General features: G+C 41.3%; 4 protein-coding genes across 6 annotated transcripts; 1 reads left to right on the top strand and 3 right to left on the bottom strand.

The window, feature by feature from the left end:
* Positions 1-123: 123 nt before the first annotated feature.
* Positions 124-1,999, bottom strand: LOC144019020 (uncharacterized). The gene is made up of 3 exons (XM_077521810.1): positions 1,947-1,999; positions 1,800-1,861; positions 124-1,224 (listed from the first exon to the last, which is right to left on the bottom strand). Exons 2-3 carry the CDS (start codon positions 1,855-1,857, stop codon positions 173-175), a joined length of 1,110 nt encoding a protein of 369 aa, XP_077377936.1. The 5' UTR covers positions 1,858-1,861; positions 1,947-1,999; the 3' UTR covers positions 124-172.
* Positions 2,000-5,232: 3,233 nt separating this feature from the next.
* LOC144018976 (uncharacterized) lies at positions 5,233-7,647 on the bottom strand. The gene is made up of 2 exons (XM_077521716.1): positions 7,383-7,647; positions 5,233-7,166 (listed from the first exon to the last, which is right to left on the bottom strand). The coding sequence occupies exons 1-2, from the start codon at positions 7,516-7,518 to the stop codon at positions 5,470-5,472; spliced, it is 1,833 nt and encodes a 610-aa protein (XP_077377842.1). The 5' UTR covers positions 7,519-7,647; the 3' UTR covers positions 5,233-5,469.
* Positions 7,648-9,716: 2,069 nt separating this feature from the next.
* Positions 9,717-20,590, bottom strand: LOC144018975 (uncharacterized). 2 transcript variants are annotated; one of them, XM_077521715.1, is made up of 5 exons: positions 20,393-20,590; positions 16,469-16,570; positions 14,890-16,379; positions 14,730-14,809; positions 9,717-13,864 (listed from the first exon to the last, which is right to left on the bottom strand). In XM_077521715.1, exons 4-5 carry the CDS (start codon positions 14,800-14,802, stop codon positions 12,111-12,113), a joined length of 1,827 nt encoding a protein of 608 aa, XP_077377841.1. In that variant the 5' UTR covers positions 14,803-14,809; positions 14,890-16,379; positions 16,469-16,570; positions 20,393-20,590; the 3' UTR covers positions 9,717-12,110. The 2 variants fall into 2 exon arrangements, with proteins under 2 accessions (XP_077377841.1, XP_077377839.1); XM_077521713.1 differs by having other exon boundaries at positions 14,730-16,379.
* Positions 14,885-19,513, top strand: LOC144019014 (uncharacterized). Of its 2 annotated transcripts, XM_077521805.1 has the most exons (3): positions 14,886-15,302; positions 15,383-15,468; positions 16,265-19,513. In XM_077521805.1, the coding sequence occupies exons 2-3, from the start codon at positions 15,387-15,389 to the stop codon at positions 17,332-17,334; spliced, it is 1,152 nt and encodes a 383-aa protein (XP_077377931.1). In that variant the 5' UTR covers positions 14,886-15,302; positions 15,383-15,386; the 3' UTR covers positions 17,335-19,513. The 2 variants fall into 2 exon arrangements, with proteins under 2 accessions (XP_077377932.1, XP_077377931.1); XM_077521806.1 differs by having other exon boundaries at positions 14,885-15,468.
* Positions 20,591-20,943: the final 353 nt, after the last annotated feature.

The following is a 20,943-nucleotide window of genomic DNA, read 5'->3' as shown; positions in this document are numbered from 1 at the left end:
TTGATAACATGTCTGCCTTTAGAGAGGATGTTTGACCACAAAATGAGCAACACACATCAAATCAAGTTTATTTGTATTGTCTTGAATGACAAAGTAATCTCAAATTATTTCACAGGCCCACAGTTGACAAACAGTTGGCAACTTCAACCCCCCCCGAACTGGGCAAAAGTTTTTAAAGGTTTTTTGCTTTGCTGTGTATTTTCATGTGTCTTGCCGTGTCTTGCTTTCGAGAGAATCCTTTCCCGCAAGTTGAGCAATTGTAGGGTTTCTCCCCCGTGTGTTTTCTCATGTGTCTTTCCATGTTTGCCTTTTGAGAGAATGTTTGACCACAAGTTGAGCAACAAATGGGTTTTTCTCCCGTGTGTATTCGCATGTGTCGCAACATGTTCACCTTTTGGGAGAAGGTTTTACCGCAAGCTAAGCAACAAATGGGTTTTTCTCCCGTGTGTGTTCTCATGTGTTTTGCCACATGTGACTTTGAACCGAATGTTTTGTCACACAGCGGGCAACTAAATGGTTTTTCTCCAGTGTGCGTTCTCATATGCGCTTCCAAACTTTGCCTTTGCGAGAAAGGTTTACAACAAATTGAGCAACAGAAGGGTTTTTCTCCAGTATGCGTTCGCATGTGCTGTGTCACGCTCTCCTTTTGGTAGAACATTTTACCACAAACTGAGCAACAGAAGCGTCTATCTCCTGTATGGATTCTCATATGTGCTCTCATATTGCTTTTTCTAAGGAAGGTTTTACCACAAGTTGAACAAGCAAATAGTTTTTCTCCTGTGTGTGTTCTAGTGTGTTTTTCCGTTTCCTTATTGCCAAGTGTCGTCTTCTTTTCTGAGCATTTCAACTGTTTACCATCACCTTCACAGTCTGCGTCGCTCCTCAAATGTTCTTCTGTGTCGTCGCTGTCTGATAGTGGTGCTAAGAGGTCATCCAGTGGCGGTCCTCCAAAGTGGTTCCCACTTGGACTGTGTTCATGTAGCTGAGAACACTCGGGCGGTTCGTCGTCATCGTCTGCGCTTTTCACAGAGACAACAAGCACTGGCAACATGCTGACGTCAGACTCCTCCTCTTCGTCCTTAACGTGGGAGGGCTGTGTATCCTCCTCTTCCTCTTCTTCCGCTTTGACGTGAGGTGGCTTTGGGTCCTCTTGCTTCAAATTGGAGTTCTCGCTCTGCAACTGAGGGGGGATTTCTTCCTGACAGCAAACCAGCTGCTGGACATCTGCAGGATACACGCAAGTCAGTCACGTTGCTGTAAATCCTGCCATACAGTTAGTTGTTATCATGTGATTGAGTAGGAAACTTTTATACATTTTGGTGGACAGCCAAAGCAAAGTCAATTTGTTTGTTAGCTGCTAGTTCCATTAACCACAAAGTTGCTTTATCTCCATTTTCTTTTTCATTTATGTTCCATGTCACCTCTTTGGCGACCCCTCTGGTCCCTCCCACAGGTGGTGAGCCCCATGGGTGCAGGGCCAGACACCAGGCGCTCGTCAACGAGCCCCACCTCCAGAGGTGACCCGCGTCCGGGAAAGGAAACGTGTTTCCAACAATTGTATTCATCATATGGAGTAATATGAGCCGTGCTTAGTCTGGTCCCTCACCTGGGACCTGTTAGCCATGGATGACCCTGCCAGGGGCATAAAGCCCCATGCAGACAACATAGCTCAAGGATCATTGGGACACAAAAACCCCTCCAGAACGGTAAGGTGCCGGCTCACGGAGGGGCTCTTAAGATCTTAAGTCATTATTTAAAAAACAAAGTTAAATAAAATGAAAAATATGACGTGGACAAACCTTGAATGTGGAACTCGCAATCAGTTCCGGTGTTTCGTTGTGGCTCGCATGACGCCATTCTTCTGTTGAACAGTAACAGCTTGTTCAAAGTCTCGACCACACCAACTATTTCAACTTTTTCATGTTCATTTTTCCAATGACTTTGACCTTGTAGTCGTCGTTTCTCTACTTTTGGATCGCAGTAGCCCAGTGCCGTAAAGTGACGCCAACTTCAGCTCTTTTCTTGCTCAATGGTGATTTTACGGCAAGTGAGCATTTACGGCGACGCATTACTGCCATCTTGTGGCAGAAAAGAGCCGAGAAAGAACTCGATTTCGTCATAAAATTGCTAAAGCAGCTGATGAATTTTCTTGGGCCTCAAGTGTATGTGTGCCTCTTTCTCGTTAGTCGAAAACCATTATAGTGGTTTCGCAATATGAAAAGTAAATACAACAAATAAAATAACAGGAAAGTAGAATAATAATATCATAATCATCATCACAATATTTTGGGGTGAGTAACTATAACGTGTCCATTCCACAGTTAACAAAATGTGTTTATATCCAGTCAAAGTTTTGTAAAATCAAAATGTGATGAAAAAGAACATTTGCAAATCCTTTTCAACCAATATTATGTTGATAAGGATATTAACTGTTCAAACTGATAGACCCCTCCCGAAATATTCACTCATTTTGAATTTGAATTCTGCAACACGTTCCAAAAAAAATAGACAGAGACATGTTTTACTTACCTGTGTTACGTCACGTTACGTTTCCTTTGAACATTTAATAAGCGTTAGGGAAACCGAGGCCACAAATTTTTGAAGCCTTGCAGGTGAATTTTTCTTTCCCACTCGTGCTTGATGCACACATTCAGTTGTTTAACAGTCTCCCTTGTAGCATTTAGCACTACATAATGTGCCACACATTTTCAATGGAACCAACAGGTCTGGACTGCTGGCAGATCAGCCCAGTACTCGCACACTTTTACAATGAAGCAACGCTGTTGTAACGTGCAGAATGTGGCTTAGTTGAGATTGTCTTGTTGAAATAAGGCGGCTACTTGTCATGACTGGGTCACGCCAGGGTTAAGTTTGGGTCATGACCGTGAGGTCACTTGTCTGATGTAACCATTGTCGGCTCTCGGGTAAGGCCTGGAGCCGGAAGGCTGGCCGCAGCGTCACCTGTTTCAGCACCTGCTGGCAGGCTGGTGCACCAGGTCCCCTTTTGCGTTGTGTGTTGGAAATCAGATGCGAGTCAGGAGAAAGGAATAGGCGGGAATCCAAAGTCAAGCTGAACAAAAAGTGGCTTTATTGGCAAAAGCACAATGAGACCATTCAATTTGCGCAAATGGAAAAAATCTGATCTTTTCAGGAAATGCAACAGTTTATAAAGCTTCACCCATGGTGCAACCTCCTTTCCCGATTGGCTATCAAACTTGCCTGCCCACTTCACGCTTAGATCTTATTGGCACGGGAAAGCCTCGGCCAAACCCACTTATTATGAGATGCAAATTATTGAATGCTAATGGTATCTGCTTTTGACCACTAGGGGGTAGTGCGAGCTTAGTTTTGTGACTTCTACTGGTATCCAATTGTTATTAAGTAGCCCGCAGATCATACGTCCCCCCCCCCCCTTAAAGTAATTAAGATTCTCGCTCTGACCTTTTTCCCCGTCATGCTTGTTAGCTTTTTCAGGATATCCCTTGTTCGTTAGCCCTTAAGCGTGAAGGGGCAGTTTTCAACCTTGACCCTGGTGGACATGTGATTTCGAAGGAGTAGTTTTTTTCAACAGTTTAACCATAGTGAACATGTGATTTCTGGTATTTTCAGCTGGCACCTTAAAGTTACAAAATTAAGTAAAATGATTAATTGGTAACAAATACATGATTCCCTTTGTGACAAGTCAGGATACACACTGGCATTCAATTCCCTTAGGCTATTTAAACACAAGTAGCAATCATAAAGTTGTTTAGCATGAAAAGGATTTCACTTGAACATTTGGCCTAGAATAGGTCAATAGTTCAAGAGACAGCACCAAAAATCAGATCCCACACCATCATCTGGTTTCAATTGGAAAAACGCTATGTGATGTCAGCAGCTATGTGATGTCAAGAATCTTTAATCTCGTTACTAGGTCAACAGCCAATCAGATAATTCCATGTCAGTTCTGTTACCCACATGTCTAGCCACAGCCAATCCGTTCAATTCACTGTCTATTTAAGCCAAACCGAGAAGTGTGTGTTTGTCGGATTATTACCTCGGTTCCTCTGTGCATCTCCACAGCCCACTTGACGTCTTGTGATTCTCAATGCATTCTCATTGTTTCTCGTCTAGTCAAGTTTGTTCTACGCCTCTAGATGTTATGCGAATAAAGAGTTAAAATCTTATTTGTGTCTGCGCTTTTGGGATCCAACCTCAGAACATAACACTACTAATGTTGCTCCAAAACCTGCACACATCTTTCTCCTAATGAAAACAAATGCCAGCCCCGATTCTCACCTGTCGGGAACATTCTGGATACTTGACACAAAACATCAGAAAGACTCTCAACAATGCTTCTATTGTTGTTACAGTTTTGATTTAACTGTCTTGGCACTACATTGGTATTCTAATATAGTTTAATGGAGTGAGTTATACTTAAAGAACGACACATTAAAATAAATATCAGATGTAGTGGGAAAAAAAATGTAAGGGAAATATTTCTGAATGGGTTGTCTGGTACATTAGCAAAGCAAAATTGATTGATAAAATAAGTTGTAATGCCATTTTAACACATTCAAACCCCAGAACGTGTAAATACGTTTTTTAATAATTTGTCCTTCCCTACCAAAAATGTATTTATATGTTTTGTTTAAAAAAAAAAAAGTTTTTTTTAATGCTCGAGCACACAGAAGGCTTTAATGCCGTTTCTGAACCGAAGAGGTCGCTTAAAGCAATGGTAGTTATTACAAAAAAAGGCCAGCAGGTGGCATCAGAGTATAAGAGATCAGCCAGGGTAATGTTGCAACAAGCTGTTTTTGCCAGTGTTTTCAACAGGTTTGTGAATAACGATGAAACTTAGCTATATTCTAATGCTAATTGCTGCAAAACGGAAACAGATACAAATATACCTTCTTTTTTTTTTTTTACTGATGAAAGAAGAAACTCTAGTCTTTCTTTTGGTAGGTTCCATTTTTTTTACATAGCAATAGAACAATATTCTGTGGGCCTTGCAAAATCAGTCAAAATCCAGTTGCTTCAGTGAAAATAGCTGTGAGTGAATGAGTTAAGAGTATTGTGTGTAGCTGTGTCTCAAAAGTTACATTCTTTCAGCATTCAGTTGTGCAAACAAACATAGCTAATACTGCATTACACATATTTTTAAACTTAGAGCAGTGCTTCTCAATTATTTTTGTCCCCCCCCCCCAGGAAGAAGAAAATAGTTCACGCCCCTCCCTCCCACCAAACTTACCACCGCGACTATAAATAGTGTTATTGTCTATAGAATTGTTGTAAGTGCATAAGATACGCCTTGCACACTCTGATCATGATAGCGCCACTGCCACCTAGTGTAGTGGATGTGTAATTACACTTCATTAGAGTATGGCAAAATAATATAAAAAAATAAAAAAAATAAAATAAAAAATAAAAAAAAAAGTTCCCTGAGGTCACCAGCGCCCCCTGGCATCGCACTGCGCCCCTCCAGTGGCATCAGAGGGTGAGGTTTTCTGCTGTGTGCACTCTCATGTGTTTTACCATGTTTGTCTTTCGAGAGAATGTTTTATCGCACACTGAGCAACTGTAAGGTTTTTCTCCTGTGTGTGTTCGCATGTGTCTGACCAAAGTTGGCTTTTGGGAGAACGATTTTGTACAAATTGAGCAACAAAAGGCTCTTTTGGCGTGTATTTTCATGTGCAATAATAAGGTTGAGTCATGAGAGAAACATTTTTTGCAAGTTGAGCAACTGAATGGTTTTTCTCCTGTGTGTATTCTCATGTGCGATTCCAGATGTTGCTTCCGAGAGAATGTTTTGCCGCATGTTGAGCAAATAAAAGGTTTTTCTCCAGTGTGCGTTCTCATGTGCAGTACAAGGTTTGTGTCAAGGGAGAACGTTTTACCACAAGTAGAACAACAAAAGTTTCTTTCTCCAGAGTGTGTTCTCATGTGTTTCATAACGTGTGAATTTCGAGGGAATTTTTTCCCACAAACAGAGCAAGAGAAAGGTTTTACATCCGCATGTCGCGTCATGTGCGATGCCAGATGCTCCTTTCGAGAGAATTTTTTACAACAAACAGAGCAACCAAAGGGTTTTTCTCCTGTGTGCGTACTCATGTGCTTGACTACATTTTGCTTTTTAGAGAATGTTTTATCGCAGGCAGAGCAACGGAAGGGTTTTTCTCCTGTGTGTGTTTTCATGTGCATCGCTAGGTATTTTTGACAAGAGAATGCTTTACCACAACTTGCGCAACTAAAGTTTTTCTCTGTAATGTGTCTTATCATGTGCTTCGCCATGTCTGACTTTTGGGAGAAAGTTTTTTCACAAACTGAGCAGCAAAAAGGTTTTTCACCTGTATGTATTGTTATGTGGGACGTCATATGGCCCTTTTGAGAGAATGTTTTCCCACAAATTGCGCAACTGAAGGGCCTTTCTCCGCCATGCGTTCGCATGTGCATTGACACGCTGTCCTTTCGGGCAAATGTTTTCTCACAAATTGCGCAACTAAAGGGTTTTTCTCCTGTGTGCGTTCTCATGTGTTTTGCCATGTTGGTCTGATGAGAAAATGTTTTGCCGCAAGTTGGGCAACTAGCAGGTTTTTCTCCAGTGTGTGTTGTCACGTGTTTTACCAGTTGCGGCTTGCGAGAAAAGAGTCGACCACAAAATGAGCAACAAAAGGATTTTTCTCCGGCGCGTGTTCTCGTCTTCCCAATGGCTTGTCGTTTTTTAGCAACGCTTTTGTCCGTTTGTGAAGTTTCATTATTGCCGAGATTTGCCTCCGCCTCGGAGCATGTCGACTGTTTGTCATCACCTTCACAGTCTGCGTCGTTCCTCGAAGGTTTTTCCACGTCGTCGTTGTCTGATAGTGGGGCTAAGATGCCGTCAGGTGGTGTTCCTCCACCATTTGGACTGCGAGGATGAAGCTGTGACCCTTCGGCTGTTTCTTTATCGTCGTCTTCGCTTTTCACAGAGACGTCGGGCACTGGCAACATGCCGATGTTGGCCTCCTCCTCTTCCTCCTTCACATGGGGAGACTGTGGATCCAATTCTTCCTCTTTCACATCAAAGGAATGTCGATCGTCTTCTTCCACCTTCACGTGGGAATGCTGTAGATCCTCTCGCTCCAAACTGGAGCTCAACCCATGCGGCTGAGGCGGAAGTTCTTCCATAACACCAATCAACTGCTGGACATCTGCAGGACACAAACAAGTCAGTTATTATGTGACTACACAATTGACAACTTTCCTAGCAAAACAACATTGTGTTTGAGTGATATGACTCCTTCAGCTAAAATGGTGGCCAGCCTCAGCACCGAGTGACTGTCAGAAACTGTCGAGTTTCTTTTGGCTTCATGACGAATGTATCTAAAAGTAAATTAGCGCAATTGCATTGCTGTTATTTATTTTACCATGCACGTGACTCTCTTTACTTGGACTATGAAACGAAGAAAGAAGTGGGCATGTGGACAAGCCTTGGACCTTCAACGCGACGTGACTCTCGCCAACAGCTGCCACTTGTTTTCCTCGTGGCTCGCACGACGCCATTTTCCTGTTGAATAGTTATAATATGTTGTGTGTCGCTCCCGCACCAACTATTCCAACTTCCCGATGTTGTTTTCGACTGAATTTCGCCTTGTCGTGGTCTTTCTACGCCGTTTTTGTCCAACCGCGAAACCACGCCTTTTTCTACTTTGATTGTGGTTTTTATGGCAGGAGAGCAAGGACGGTAACACATGGCTGCCATCTTGCGGCGGTATTGAAACCACTTATTAAAGAGATGAGATACTGTACTTCTTTTTTGTTTGAATTCATTTCAATTACACATTTCTATTGGGATAAATGTATTGTATCAAGTTCTAATCATAATTTAAACCTTTTCAGTTGGTTGCTCTGTACATTACTGTGATTGGTTGAAAAGAGAGGGACAATTATGTTTTTTTTTCCTTCTTGACATTCATTACTAATAAATTAAAAAGAAAGTGTATTTAAAAGACATTTCACAACTAAACAATTCCCCCACCAAAAAGAGACTAAACAAAATGTGCATATTGAAACGAAAATGGTCAAGAAATGACAAAGAACAACAGATGAATACGTGAACTTGAGACGTCAAGCTCCACTTACAATCAAGTTGGTTTACAACCACTGCAATCCAGGGCTTCATATTCCATTTTGGAATGCGGATGGAATGAAATGCAGAATTAACATTTTTGGATCATAGTGTAAATTTACGAGTGCCCTAAAAAAAAAAAGCTTCTTGCTAGCAACAAAAGTGAGTACACTCCTAAGTGAAAATGTCTTGCTGCCCAGAAATATTAGAGGAATGTCCAGTTACTGGAAACATTTAGCCATAATTTGTGCATTTGATGATGATTGATTCATAGAGATGCCGACTACTATCATCACCTCTCAGGAACATTCTGGATATTTTGTAAGGAACAAACAAAACAAACACAAACCAACAATACCATTTTCTTGACACTTTTATTATATTTTCTGTCTGTGTCTAGATCCGAGTGACAACATTTGCATTGTTTTTTTTTTCAATTTATTTTCCATTTTGATACATTCATGCAGTAAGAAAATATTTACAGAATGACACAACAAGAATGTAAGGAAAATAAGTCATACGTCATTTTGACATTTGTCTATAAGTGCATATATCAAAAGTCAAATTCAAAACTCAGCATTCTAATATTCTCAGTATTTAATCTACCATACATGATTATGCTGGGGGGTTTTCCCATTTGCTTTTATGACCAGCCTTAGATGTCTGCAATTAGTTCAAAATGCAGCAGCTAGACTTCTGACGCAGTTGAGAAAGTTCGATCATATTACCCCGATATTAGTCAACTTGCATTGGCTTCCGGCCCACCTGAGATGCGATTTTAACGTCTTGTTACTTACATATAAAATATTGCACGGCTTTGGCGCCTTCCCATCTCGTCGATTTAATAATACCGTACGTTCCGACAAGAAACCTTCGTTGGCAACACGCTGGTCTTTTGGTGATTCCAAGAGCCAAGAAGAAGTCGGCGGGTTCAAGAGCGTTTTCGATTCGGGCTCCAGTGCTCGGGAATGTCTTCCCCTCGGAGGTCAGAGCTGCTACCTCTGTTGAAACGTTTAAATCGCGTCTTAACTTAAGACACATTATTATCATACTCTTGCATTTGGCTGAATGTGGGCCTGGTGACTGCCGCTGCTTTCGTTCCCTCCCATCTCCGCGGTTTGGAGGCGGAGTTAGGTGTCAGTGATCATTTGGATGCTGTTTTACGGGTTCTGCGCTGGTTGATCGTGATGAGATCCGGGGCGAACCATTACCTTGAAGTTGCTGTCATGGAGATAACTACACCGACCATCGAGTTGGATGATGACCCACTTCCCTGACGACTATGTCTTCCTGCAGTGCTTCAACCTCCTCAATGGACTTTTGCACTATTCTAGTACTAATGTTTAGTATCATAAACTACGTAAATTGTTGCCCATTCGGCATCCATTGCAGCCTGGTCATCCTGGGAAGGCGATTACCACATCTGCGGCCCCTTCTCAAGCTTTCTTTTTTTTCCTCCCCCTGATGTTTTTTTTTTCTGTGTGATTTTCCTTGCCCTTTTGTGGTCTGATCAGGGGATATCGTTTCTATTTGTCAAGTGTGGGCATGTGAAGCCTGACAGATAACACGGGCTAAGGGCTGAGCAGATGCCACCAAAAAACAAAATATTAACTCATTTGCTCCCAAAGACGTATTTATATGTTTTTTTTGTTTTTTTTTAATGCTAGAGCAAACAGAAGGCTTTGATGCAGCCTCTGAACTGAAGAAAACGCTTGAAGCAATGGTAGTTATTACAAATATAGCCAGCAGGTGGCAGCAGAGTATAAGAGATCAAACCGAGCCATGTTGCAAAAAACTCTTTTCCCCACTGTTTTAAACAGATTTGTGATGAAACTTTGCTATATTCTAAAGCTAATTGCTCCAAAACGGAAACAGAAATAGACCTTTTTTTTTCCTGATGAAAGAAGAGATGCTAATTTTTGTTTTGGTAAATTCCGTGTTTTATAGTAATAGAACACAATACTCTGTGGGGCTCACAAAAGCAGTCAAAATCCAGTAAAGGGGTTGCTTCAGTGAAAATGGCTGGGACTGAATGAGTTAATGATGTCACTAACATGAATGATATGAACTTGTAGCGTGTATTAACAAATGAATGCGGCGATGCAATGATTGTTTGAGATAATCAATATGTCACACAGAACTGGTCTGAAGTATCTTTGGTATAGTGTCAACTTCATTAGCGTTTAAACATGCCCCATAATTGGTTAATAAACGTGAACCAGAAGCCAGCATATAACACAACACATACATCCATTTATGGTAACACAGTTGCACACACACAGCACACACTCATTCGTCATAACACATATGGAGTAAATAAAGGTTAGACCTGTCATCATGATAGCAAGAAAGGTGGTTTTGACATAACATGTGTTTTATTTTGAGTGTGGTTTGAGTTTTATGTTCATATTAATCAGTATTGGTGTGGTGTATTTTGAGCAATAAGTTGTGTAAAGCTTTGAAGTGATTTTATTCACAAATAGGAAGTATGGTTTATTTTAAAAACATAAATGTTTTGTCAGCATAAAAAATTAGACCTTGTCTACAAATGTGTTCTGCAAAACTGGTAAGGTCACAAGTTAACAAGGGAAGTCACAAAAAACATGCTGTTAAAGGAACTGAGAAGAGGTTGTAAGCGCTCGACATTTAGAACTCAGCAGTTCAAATCTGGTACAAACTGGCTGGAACACACTCATCTGTGCTTAGTCATGCTATGTTCAGCATCCCGAGCTTATAAGTTAGCCGGGACAAAATGAAACCGGGCGCAAAAAACAAAAGAGCAAGGCTCCCTCTGACGAGGAGTGCATTTGGCTCTGTGCCCCATTTATTCCCACAAGCTGAATGAGGAAGTAATTCTAACAATCAAAATAAGAGTAATTTGTGGTAGACAAATTGTTTTGATTGGCTGTTAGAAGATGATAGTTACCCCTTGTTTTGATCAGTTTTATTAAAATTAAACAGTAAATGATAGTAAATGGTTAACTTCCTCAATTATTTATTATATTTATATTTATATATAATTTATTCAATTATTACTAGTTTAGCTTAAAGATAATTAGACCCAGGTGGTTCATCACAGAATAGCTACCTGTCGTGACCACCCAGCAAAGGAATAATTCTCTTTCAAAGCTTTTGCCCTTCTTTTGTTTTTCTTTTTCTTTTTTCTTTCTTCAATTGATGATCTGGAGTGAGAAGCAACAAATTGTGAGTACATGTGATTTTGTTTGGTTTGAATTTATGGTGTGAATCATTACCTCTTGTCATTAATCAACATATATTCCTCATTGCACAAATTTTGCTTTGCTATTGGTTTGAACACTGATCAAATATTAAATCAAGAAAGACAAGATGTGGTTGAGAGTTTTTATGTGTGTTGTCACCTTAATCATTGATTTCTTAAACCCTACTTTCACTTTCCTGCTTTAACACTTTTCTCTCATTATTTGAGTCATACTTAGAGATACCTTAAAGATCGTTTATTGAGTAGATAATAGTTCCAAATACATGTTGGCTGTGTTCCAAAAATCTTGTAAGGTTATTTCGGCTTACATAAACAAATGAAACAAGCCCTCGCGGTCCTGACAAGGACAGCTAAACTTATTTAGGTCATTCTAAGTGCAACCGATCATAGGGAAAGGAGCCGCTGTAAAAAGAGTGTGATTAGATTTATATCCTTAAATCATCAAAGGTTACTCTTTAAGGGTGTTAATCTAATGGAAGCCGGGGCTGACATTCTAAAACTAGGGCGGTGAGAACCTAAACGAATCCTTTTCGACGCCAGCTTGAAGCGCCCCCGTCAACTCTGTAAATCCCGTGTTACTACGGTTTGAGATAAAGGGGGGCCTTAACCCTTTGTAACGGAGAGTTGGCCAGGTAAGCGAGATCAGACAAGCCCTTTGAGACTTTTGTGTGAAATAAACTTGACTTGACTTTTATCGTTGATTGCTTTCCACTTTTCACGCGATTCCAGTGAGACAAATGCCAACCGTTTTCAGAAAACAACGTGTGCTGTCAAAATACGAGCTTTTCACCTGTGCGTTTTCATCATGTGTGACATCAAGTCTGGCTTTCGAGAATATTTTTTGTCACACAATGAACAACTAAAGGGTTTTTCTCCTGTGTGGGTTCTCATGTGTCTTACCAAGCTCGTATTATAAGCGAATGTTGTTCCGCAAGTTAAGCAACTGTACGGTTTTTCTCCTGTGTGTTTTCTCATGTGCGACTGCATGTTTTTCTTTCGAGCGAACGTTTTCTCGCACACGGGGCAACTAAATGGTTTTTCTCCGGTGTGCGTCCTCATGTGTAGTTCCAAATATGTCTTTTGAGGGAATCCTTTACTACAAACTGAGCAACAGAACAGTTTTTCTCCTGTATGCATTTTCATGTGCAATTCCAGGCTCGATTTATGAAAGTAAGTTTTACCACAAGTGGAGCAACTGAAGGCTTTGTCTGCTGCGTGACTTGCCATGTGCACCGCACGGTATTTCTTACATGCGAATGCTTTGCCACAAGTTAGGCAACGGAAGGGTTTTTCTCCAGTGTGCGTTCTCATGTGTGTTACGAGGTAGTTTTGACAAGAGAACGTTTTACCGCAAGTAGAGCAGGGGAAATGGTTTTCCGTGGTGTGTCTTCTCATGTGTTTTAACATGTTTGCTTTCCCGTGAAATGTTTTACCACAAATTGAGCAACAAAAAGGTTTGACATCTGAATGCGTCATCTCGTGCGACAACATGTGGTCCTTTCGAGAGAAGCCTTTACCGCAAATTGAGCAACTAAAGGGTTTGTCTCCCGTGTGCGTTCGCATGTGTCTCCCCATTTGTGAATTTTGACCGAACGTTTTACCACAAATTGAGCAACTGACATGCTTTTCTCCGGTGTGCATTCTCATGTGTAGCCGTAGGACTAACCTGCGAGAGAATGTTTTACCGCATGTTGCGCAGCAAAAGTTTTTTTCCTTTGTGTGTACGACCATGTGTTTCACCATGTCTGAATTCTGAGAGAACGTTTTCCCACAAACGGAACAACTGAAAGGTTTTTCTCCCGTGTGTATTCGCATGTGCGCGGTCACGTGGGTCTTTTTCGAGAACGTTTTCCCGCAAACGGAGCAACAAGACGACTTTTCTCCTGAATGTGTTTTCATGTGCAATTTCACGTGATCCTTTCGAGCAAATGCTTTCCCACAAACCGAACAAGTAAAGGGTTTCTCTCCTGTGTGCGTTCTCATGTGTTTGACCATATTTGTCTGCCAAGAGAACGTCTTGCCACAAGTTGAACAAGTAACAGTTTTTTGCCGTTTTTCAGCAAGGCTTTTGACACAAACTGCGTTGACTAAAATTTTTTGAACCATTTCTGACGTTTCGCCACCGCTAAGAGATGTCTCCTCCTCAGAGCATTCCCACCTGTTGCCGTCGTCACCTCCAGAGTCTGTGTCGCTCCTCGGAGGTTCTTCCGAGCTGCTTCTGTCTGACAGTGGAGCCATGAGGTCATCTGCAGGCGGTAGTCCACGGTGGTCTCTACTTGGGCTGCGATGATGGCGCTGCGACCACTCGGGTGTTGCTTTATCATCATCATCTTCGCTTTTTACAGATACACCAGGCAGTGGCAACGTGCTGATGTCAGCCTCCTCATCTTCCTCCTTTACATGCTGGGGCTGTGGATCATTCTCTTCCTTCTTCACATCGTTAACGTGGGTGGTCTGTGGATCCTCTTGCACCAAACTGGAGCTCACCGCCAGCAACTGAGGGCGGAGCTCCTCCTGATGATCAATCAGATGCTGCATGTCTGCAGGACAGAAACGTTATGTTACTTTACTGCTATATACAGTTGACGCTTTTCCTAATAAAACAGCATTCTATGCCACGCTACCAAGTGCATTTTAACCAAGCAGATTTGGAATTTACAGAAATGATAGCACAACAATAAATATAAAATTTTCAGACACTTGGATAATCGATTTGGGAGCTACTGCTCACCGAATTGGACTATTTTGACGAAAAGGGGCGTGTCCAGTGGCCACCTACCTTTGAATTTTCAGGCCGATCTTCACAAAACAGACGTTGTTGGAAAAGGTGCATATTTTAGTAACCATTTGACCTATAATTTGACCTAAATGACCTTGTGAATCACGTGACCTTAACAATTTTCTTCATGAAAGCTAATCACTTTTTTCTCTCTCTGTCAGCAATACGGAGTCGAAGTATCCATATCCTCATGGTCTATCATTGAATATCTGACAATTATAGGGGGTCACGTGATCTATGCAAGGTCAATTTCTAAACGAAATTAACCACCCTGACCATCGCCACATCAGTATCAGATGCGCTGTGTTGCTAAAACGATCAGAACTCACAAACTTCAGATTCTAAATTTTCCCCTACTACATTAGGTTAAAGTAGTTAATATGTTTAAATGTTTAGGTAGAAAGGAAGAGAAAAACGGCGAAACGTTTTACCTAATAGTTAATTAAGCAAACCGGTGTCCGGTAAACCAAAACAATGGATGTGGATAGTCCGGCTACCGGCCTATCCACATCCATTTAATAATTATTCATACTTTTACTACTGTAGTGTTATTTATTTATTTATTGATTTACTATGCACATTACTCGCTTTACTTTCATCGTAAAATTGTGCCATTGTGGACAGACCTTGGATGTTCAACTCGATGTGACTCTCGCCAACAGCTTTTCGTTGTTTCCCTTGCAGCTCACACGACGCCATTGTCCTGCTGAACATTTAAAATATGTTCTTAGTCGCTTCAGCACCAACTATTTCAACTCCTTGATGTTGTTCTCCACTGGATTTTACCTGCTTGCCGTCGACTGCCTTTTGTGTAGCCGTGAAGCTACGCCAACTTCCGCCGTTTTCTTATTCGTTGGTGTTCACGGCAGCAGAGCATCAACGGTAATACATGGCTGCCATCTTGCGCCGTTATTGAAGACGCTTCGAGAGAAGAGCCGAGAAAGAACTACGTCGTCACGAAACTGCTAAATCTGAAGGAATTTTCTCGGGCTTCAAGTGATTGTGCGCATTTTCCCTTAAGTCAACAACCATTATAAGAGTGCAACGTTACAAGAAAAACGCAAATGTATAGACATTTCTTCAAAGCCGCCGCTAGATGGCAGCAGCGCGTTACCTGGATGCTAACCAACCGCAAAGCCGCCGTCAAACAAGAGAAAACGGGAAAGTGGTGCGGCTGCGGGCGATGCGAAAACAACCAGGTGAAAATTGACTGTTTAAAAAAAAAACACCAAAAAGTTGGTACGGGAGCGACTAATAATATATTTTAAATATTTAACAGAATAATGGCGTCGTACGAGGAGAACGAAATTCACTGTGAACAACTGGAAGCTGTTGACAAGAATCACAACACGATGTGCATCCAAGGTCAGTCTAGTCTACTTTTAACATTTTTATTCATTAACGAAGTAAATAGACTGATATTACAGGAAACATAATTAAGAATAAAGACAGTGGCTGTGGATACGCGTCCTTCCATCTTCATGCTGTAAATGCATGTAGCTTGGATTTTATTTTAGTGTTACTACATTTGTCGATGCTGCATGCATCCCTGTATATGGGGCTGTGTTGTACTAATAAAGATGACTTGACTTGGTTCGTGCCACACCACAAGCACAAATGTGGGATCTCTGGTGTGATGTTATTTGACATGGGGCCAGTAAGGCCAAACATCCTGAGAGCCACACTGAGCTTGAAAAATAATGAGGATCCTGATAGAAAGTTTCCAAACAGGCAAAGTGCACACACGCACAGCCCTAAAAACAATAAAATAAAATAAAAAAAGGGGGGGGGGGGGTGGGGGGGGGTCGGTAGTTGGGGCTGTAATTCTGCATTCTGATTCTCACTTTCCATTAGGGATGGGTTAGTACCTATACCAGGTATTGGTATCACGCCATTAATTTCATGTTTTTTAAAGGAAAAATGCTTGGAGGGGTGGGGTGTGGTTATATGTATCAAAAGTACTAGTAGTAAAGATACTTGGTGTCAGTATCAGTGACTACTCAAACGTTGGGTACTCATACTGCTATCGGCCTGGGAAAAAAGTGTTACATCCCTAATTTCTATTTCTATGTGGCTAATGGGCTAGCGGCTAACAAACTGTGCCTGACTCTGTGTGCTTGTGCTGTTCAACAATATGTCTGATGTTTACTGCTCCATCCAGGCGTCCAGCAAGTGATTGATGGTCAGGATGAACTTCCCCCGCAGTCATCCAGTTTGGAGCTAGAGGATCCACAGCAGACCAGCATCAAAGAGGAAAAAGAGGATCGACAACATCCCTACGTTAAAGATGAGGAGGAGGAGGCTGACATCAGTAAATTTCCACTGACTATCATTTGCGTGAAGAGCGAAGACGACGAAGACGAACCAGCTGAGGGGTCGCAGCTCCATCATGGCAGTCCGAGTGGAGGGCCGCGAGCAGGCGACCTCTCGGCTCCGCTGACAGTCTGCGACGACACCGCGGAGGAACCTTTGGGGAGCGACGCTGACAGTGAAAATGGCAACAAGCAGTCCAAATGCTCAGACGAGGAGACAACGCTTGGCAACGTGGAAACCGTTTGTGTTAAACGTTCCGCTAAAAAGCAACTGACGAAAACACAGGCAGGGGAGAAACCCTTTAGTTGCCCGTTTTGTGGTAAAACGTTCTCTCGAAAGGAACACGTGCAGGCACACGTGAGAATCCACACTGGAGAAAAACCCTTCAGTTGCTCGACTTGCGGTAAAGCTTTCCCTCATAAGGAAACCATGATAGCACACGTGAGATCACACACTGGAGAAAATCCCTTCCGTTGTTCAGTTTGTGGTAAAACGTATTCTCGAAAGACGCACGTGGAATCGCACATGAGAACGCACACGGGAGAAAAACCCTTTCCTTGCTCAGTTTGTGGTAAAATGTTCTCTCAAAAGCCCAACATGGTAAAACACATGAGAATACACACAGGGGAGAGGCCATTTTGTTGCTTGTTTTGCGATAAGGCGTTCCTTCATAAGTCACACGTGGAATCGCACATGAAAATACACACGGGAGAAAAACCCTTTCGTTGTTCAGTCTGTGAGCAAACCTTCTCCCAGAAGCAAAATTTGGTGTCGCACATGAGAACGCACACAGGAGAGAAACCTTACAGTTGCTCAGTTTGCGGCGGAAGCTTCGCTCAGAGTAAGACTTTGACGGCACACATGAGGCGGAGACACAACAAAGACAGAAAAATGTTGACCGGTACTCCCCCGCAATAGCGTGCCTTTTTTTTTTTTTTTTTTGTAAATAATCTTTTGTTGTGTCATGTTCATCTCATTGATTAATTATCACAGTCTTAAATCTTTTTTTTGTGTTTTGAGGTGTTCATGTTATGTCACCTCTAAGATGTGAGTCGAATGCAGGCACTTTTTTTGACTTCCTAAAATAATCTGACACATTTGTGACACACATGTCTTCATCTCATGCGTACAATATGCAATCCCACATCAGTTCAAAGTAGGGATGTAACGATAACGGCAATATCGCGATATCGTAATATTATAACTGCCACAATATATTGTAGTCGTCATGTCACAATATTAACTCATTTGCTCCCAAAAACGTATGAATACGTTCTATTCTAAATATCACCCTGTTCCCAAAGACGTATTTATACGTTGTTTTTGTTTGTTTGTTTTTTAATGCTAGAGCATACGGAAGGCTTTGATGCAGCCTCTGAACTGCAGAGAATGGTTGAAGCAATGGTAGTTATTACAAACACGGCCAGCAGGTGGCAGCAGAGTATAAAAGATCAACCAGGGCCATGTTGCAAGCGAGCTCTTTTCCACACTTTTTTTTAAACAGATTTGGAAATAATAATGAAACTTAGCTATATTCTAATGCTAATTGCTGCAAAACGGAAACACATACAAATATACCTTTTTTTCCTGATAAAAGAAGAGGCTTTTATCTTTCTTTTCGTAGATGCCATGTTTTTTTAGCAATAGAACACAATATTCTGTGGGCCTTGCAAAATCAGTCCAAATCCAGTAAAACAGCTTGGAGCAAAGGGGGTTGCTTCAGCGGAAATGGCTGGGAGTGAATGAGTTGAGAAAGCTGTTTAAAAAAAAAAAAAAAAAAGTCAGGTTGGTTTCCATTTGTACAGTTCTAGCACCCTCTGGTGGCTACTTTTTTTTTTAGTGCAGTTTAATTTTCACAAGGCATGTTTTGGCCCTTATATGTTTAAAATCCACGTGCCTCAATATTAAGTATTTTTAGAGACTCTAGGGTTTTTTATAAGCATTGCTACAAAATTGTGGCCTTTTTTTTGTATCGCCAACCTCCCCGCAATATCGTGATAATTATTGTATCGTGATGTTTGGATATTGTTACATCCCTAGTTCAAAGTATTTGATTCGAGCAAGTCCCAAGTTATTGTGGGGGGGAAAAAAATCTAAATCAAGACATGCCAAGTCATCACTTGGACTCAGTAAATCCAATTATGATCAATTCTACTAAATATGCCTTACCATCCCAGTTGCCACCCCTACTCTTGACAATGAATCTAACAATACTAAATTAAAAATATTAATTTTCCTGAATTGGCGCCATAGTTTCTACACGTTTTAATTGACAATCTAGAATTCAACTGCCCTATGCCCTACCCCTTTTGAAGAAGAAAATGGTTGCATCCGACCACACCAGGAACAAAGTCAAGCATATTTTTAACTTTAGCATCCCAGGCTGGCCACAGTCACGTAAGGTATAATTGATTTGGAATTGCTTCGGGTTTAATCTGTTCAAATGGTCTTTCAAATCTGACAATTTAAGAAGTGAAATGAAATTTTTTTGGTGTTTGATGAGGCCCCGCGGAAAGGGTAACTTTCTCCAGAGTACATCAGGGATTGCTGCCTGGCTATCCTAAATGAAATTTTGAAAACATCCATCCATTTTCTTGACCGCTTATTCCCACAAGGGTCGTTGGGGGTGCTGGCATCTATCTCAGCTGGCTCTGGGCAGTAGGCGGGGGACACCCTGGACCGGTTACCAGCCAATCGCAGATTTTGAAAACAATGCATTGTAAAGTCTTCCAAGGATTAAGGGAGACTTTAGTCAGTAAACTTGTGTTTGTTTACAAGAAACAAGTCCATAACGAAAAGCGCAAACACTTGTTTTTGCTTTATTGCTCCTCTCTCTCACCCCCCATCCACACTATGTTATATTATAAACAACATATTTCATAACAACTTAATAAGCAAGAACTGATGAGACAAAAATAGCATTAGGAGACTGATTGCTCCTCTTTCTCAACTTCTTTTTTTATGTAACAACGGTGTGGTGGTTTTGTCTTTTGATTTTAAAGCGAGCTAGGAAATATTTGATAGAACTGTGATAGTGACACATCCTGGCAATATTCCTTTGCCATATATAAACATAAAAAATACTGGAAGCGTGAAATGTGTTTTTTTTCCCACTGATTATAAAACAAAAAGTTACAAATGAGTATGAAATGTACATAATTCGCCAGTGTCAGGCCAAAACCTTCAACCTCCATAATAGTCATTTTTTAGAAGACCCTGAAAGCGCCATGTTAGTCCAATCAACCATTAACATTGAAGCCATTTTCAACACTTATGATTGGCCAATAATTTGGAAAAATGACACCTACACGTGTGGACTGATGAAAAGTATAGATTTTTGAAAAATATGAAATTTGCCATTTTCTGACTTATGCGGTTTTGGCCTGACACCAGCAGAGGAAAAAGTGGTTTGTCAATATTTACATCTACCTATTTGACATTATTAAACTTAAAAAGGATTAAACTACCACTGATTATCACATCCACCGAAGGGGGGGTGAAATTTGTTCTCCGCATTTGACCCATCCCCTGGGGGAGCGGTAAGCAGCAGGGGCCGCGCCCCCCAATTCCAACCATTAATGCTGAGTGTCGAGCAGGGAGGCAGTCGGGTCCCATTTTTATAGCTTTGGCATGACCCGGCCGGGGGATTGAACCCATCACCTCCCATTCTCAGGGTGGACTCTCTACCACTAGACCATTGAGCTGGTTACATTACTGTGATGATAAATATTTTTAAAAATCCTTACGAGAATAAACGATTTAAAAGTCACTGTTTTGTGCCTGCCTCTTTCTCACGTGTAAACACACACGTGCAATAAAGCAATAAATGCCACTTATTGCGTGCTTTGCTTGGCTTTGATTAAAGCCCGATGATCGTCTCAATTTCAAGGGGTCCTTCCAACACCTACAAATAATAGTAATATACAAAATAAAAACTAATCCACAAAAATAAGAGGCATTAGATTGGTGCACTTACTTTATCGAGCGTCCATTTATTGTATTCGTTTACAGGCAGACTGCCACATTAAAGATGGCGGATGCGCCGACGTCGAGCATCGTGTTACTATTACATATTTATATATATTTTTTTCCATTCACAAAAACGTACATACTTTTTATTTGACAGACTCTGATCAGCTAGACATAAAAAAAGAAGTTGTTACTTGTGACATGATCATGTGAACAATGTGCGGCAATAAGCCCCGCCCTATTGCGCGTGCATCCGGTTAACACAATAGCTCAATATTTTGCAGGAAGAACTTACCACCCACAGCGCACGCAGAAGGCTCACTATTTAGCAACACGAGAAAAGGCGGGACGACGCTTCGCGTGACTATTTTTTATATCTTACTTCCGGCATGATCTTTTAAACAAAAGGTTAGTTTATCGCAAACATTTACAATAAAAGGCATTAAAGATGATTTAGTCCTAAGGGATTCAGTTCCTAAAGTTTATTGTCCTGCATGTGAGGCCTTCGTATCAACCGCTAGTATACTTCTTGCACCGTAGTTCACGGTGAAGCTTTAA

Source organism: Festucalex cinctus, chromosome 5 (genome assembly GCF_051991245.1).
Source record: "Festucalex cinctus isolate MCC-2025b chromosome 5, RoL_Fcin_1.0, whole genome shotgun sequence".
Lineage (NCBI taxonomy): Eukaryota > Metazoa > Chordata > Actinopteri > Syngnathiformes > Syngnathidae > Festucalex > Festucalex cinctus.
This window is presented reverse-complemented; position numbering and strand designations above follow the sequence as displayed.